This window comes from Entelurus aequoreus, linkage group LG18 (genome assembly GCF_033978785.1).
Source record: "Entelurus aequoreus isolate RoL-2023_Sb linkage group LG18, RoL_Eaeq_v1.1, whole genome shotgun sequence".
Lineage (NCBI taxonomy): Eukaryota > Metazoa > Chordata > Actinopteri > Syngnathiformes > Syngnathidae > Entelurus > Entelurus aequoreus.
In genome coordinates this window covers 7,776,870-7,779,369 of record NC_084748.1, presented here as the reverse complement: position 1 = coordinate 7,779,369, position 2,500 = coordinate 7,776,870, and the positions used below count along the sequence as shown (strand labels likewise).

The 2,500-nt window shown below is 40.8% G+C and overlaps 1 protein-coding gene across 1 annotated transcript in view; it reads right to left on the bottom strand.

The window, feature by feature from the left end:
* Positions 1-2,500, bottom strand: part of mfng (MFNG O-fucosylpeptide 3-beta-N-acetylglucosaminyltransferase) — an 11,635-nt gene that overhangs the window by 7,383 nt on the left and 1,752 nt on the right. Inside the window, exons 2-4 of the mRNA XM_062026437.1 lie at positions 735-780; positions 137-239; positions 1-59 (exon numbers count right to left, since the gene is read on the bottom strand). The exon at positions 1-59 is cut by the window's left edge and continues 95 nt beyond it. Coding sequence (XP_061882421.1) covers positions 1-59; positions 137-239; positions 735-780 — 208 coding nt within the window. The remainder of the gene's footprint in view (positions 60-136; positions 240-734; positions 781-2,500) is intronic.

Genomic DNA, 2,500 nt, shown 5'->3' with positions numbered 1-2,500 from the left:
GCGCGGCGAGGAGAGCCTCGGCGTTGACATAGTTGTCGTCGTCCACGTGACAGAACCACCTGATGGTCACATTTCCTTTTTTTCGTTATTTTGGAACACCCGTGACCTTTTGAGCTTCTCTCCTCGCTGTCTTCACCTCTTGTCGGACGCCATGAAGGCGTCGTACTCGGCCGCCATCTTGCACGCCAGGGCCTGCTGGCTGTGGTCCGACTGGCAGCCGGTCAGCACCATGTGGAAATCTGTCACACACACACGTCACATCTTGTTTGTCACGCAACTGTCAGACTGATGAAACTACTAATAATAGATTTTATTTGTAAAAAGCACTTTACATTGAGCAAACAACCTCAAAGTGCTACAGTGTATTCAAAAAAAAAAAAGATAATAAAAATAAACAATAGAACTAGCAAGCATATATCTAAAAAAAAAAAGGCTTTTTTTTAAAAAGATCGTTTTTAAGCCTTTTTTAAAGCATTGACAGTCTGTGGTGCCCTCAGGTGGTCAGGGAGAGTGTGCGCGCTGCCACCACTAAACGCAATTCTCTGCACTGATAATGTATATTCAAATAATATAATAGGTATATTTACACAATAATGCGTGTGTGTTGACTAGTTTTCACTCCGTACTGCTATACAAGCTGCACACGGACTACTTTAAAGTGTCTCCGAGATTGTGTTCCGTCGTAAAAAAAAAAAAGCCGACTAGTCACTTTTGGATTGAGTTGCGGAACAAACCTTTAATCTTCAGGTGCTCGTCTTCTGTGTCTGTGAAAATGAACGTCTGTGGGACAAAAGAAGAACACATGATAACCAGTGGTTGTAGACGACCACAGGCCTGGCCCTAACCAATCTGGCGCCCTAGGCAAGATTTTAGGTGGCGCCCCCCACATCGGCAGTGAAGTGTATATACTCACAAGAAACCGAATAGCTTTGTCTTTGACCTTTTTTTTTACTTAAAGAAAGCAAGTTAACATATTATATGAGAATGTTATGTTATGATTATCTTTAACCGAATCACAGCAGAGCTCAAATTAAAAAACAGCATTCCCTCTCATGTGATATTGCTTAATTAACATTAATGATGTGCACTTTAACAACTAGCCTTACAACTATACCTAATATATAAAGGGGTGGAAAAGTGACTATTACCTGCAGGGCAAACATTAGCTAACCAGAATGCAATAACAATGTATACAGAAAACACCTGCTTAAAAGATCTAATACAAATGTCCCTGAGGAATGCAAGGTGGGAGTACTGTAATTACCTAACGTTACATTATTATTTTCCATAACAATTTAGCCCCCTCCACAATATTAACCCGACGTTAAAACAGAACTAGCTATTTATTGATTAGCAATTGCCGAATCATGTAACATTAGCTTAATGCTAAAAAGCCAGGTTACTATCACATTCTGTAACAGACAAATAATTTCATGTAGGCTAACGTTACCTACCTGCTACCTCTGTCTTTTTCTCGTTTCTCCTCCTCTTCTTTTCTATTTTTTCTTCCCTGAGCACCTGACAGTTTTGGCCGTTTTGACATCTTGTGTTGATTTTTTGATGCGGTGACGTCCAAAAACAGTCATGATACGGGAAGGGAGGGGGCTCACCGTGCGGGGGGGTTTAATGTTGTAACAAATAATATTTCTATTAAATAGGCTTTACTTTGCATTTTAATTAACGTGGGATTATTTTTTGTATTTAGAAATAATAGTACCAACTTTTTTTCTTTTTTTTTTTCTCCAACATTTGTGGCACTGGCGTGGCGCCCCCTGATGGACGGCGCCCTTAGCATTTGCCTATAAGGCCTATGCCACGGGCCGGCCCTGGACGACCACCATGTATTCCGCCAGGCGACCTTTAATCCTTGCTAATTGCTCAAAAGGTCATAAAAGTCTCATACGTGTCATTCCATCCTAAAATGTGCATATCTTGCAAATAAAATGTGTTTAATGTGACATGAAAGAGCAGCAATCAGCATTTTTTAAAAGTGAGGCAACACTGGCCTCTGCTGGTCAATACGTGAAATGACGTCACACCTGCACGCCTCATGTTGGAGTAACTCATTCTGAATAAGATTCTGGAAGTTTTCCACCTTTGACCTCGGCTATATCAGTTCAGAACACGTCAAAGGTAGTTCAGCGAATCCCTGAGAGGGAATTTTTAGACAATATTTGACTGTCTCAGTTGTGGCCGTGAAATATTACACACGTTCTAGAAGAAAATAAAGAAGCTTTAAGTGGTGAGAGCTTCTGTAATCTGCTTCTCCACTTCCTGTTCTTCACTTCCTGTTCAAGTATTGTGCAGAGGCTCAGCTTCCTGTCAGCCCAGACTGCACTTCCTGTGTGTGTGTGTCTTGTGACACTGGTCCTCAGCATAGCAATAACATAAAAAATATTGTAAATATTCATTTATAATGTTATTATAAATCACACACACGGGCCGATTCATTAGCTACATCCATCCATCCATTTTCTACCGCTTGTCCCTTTAGGTACAT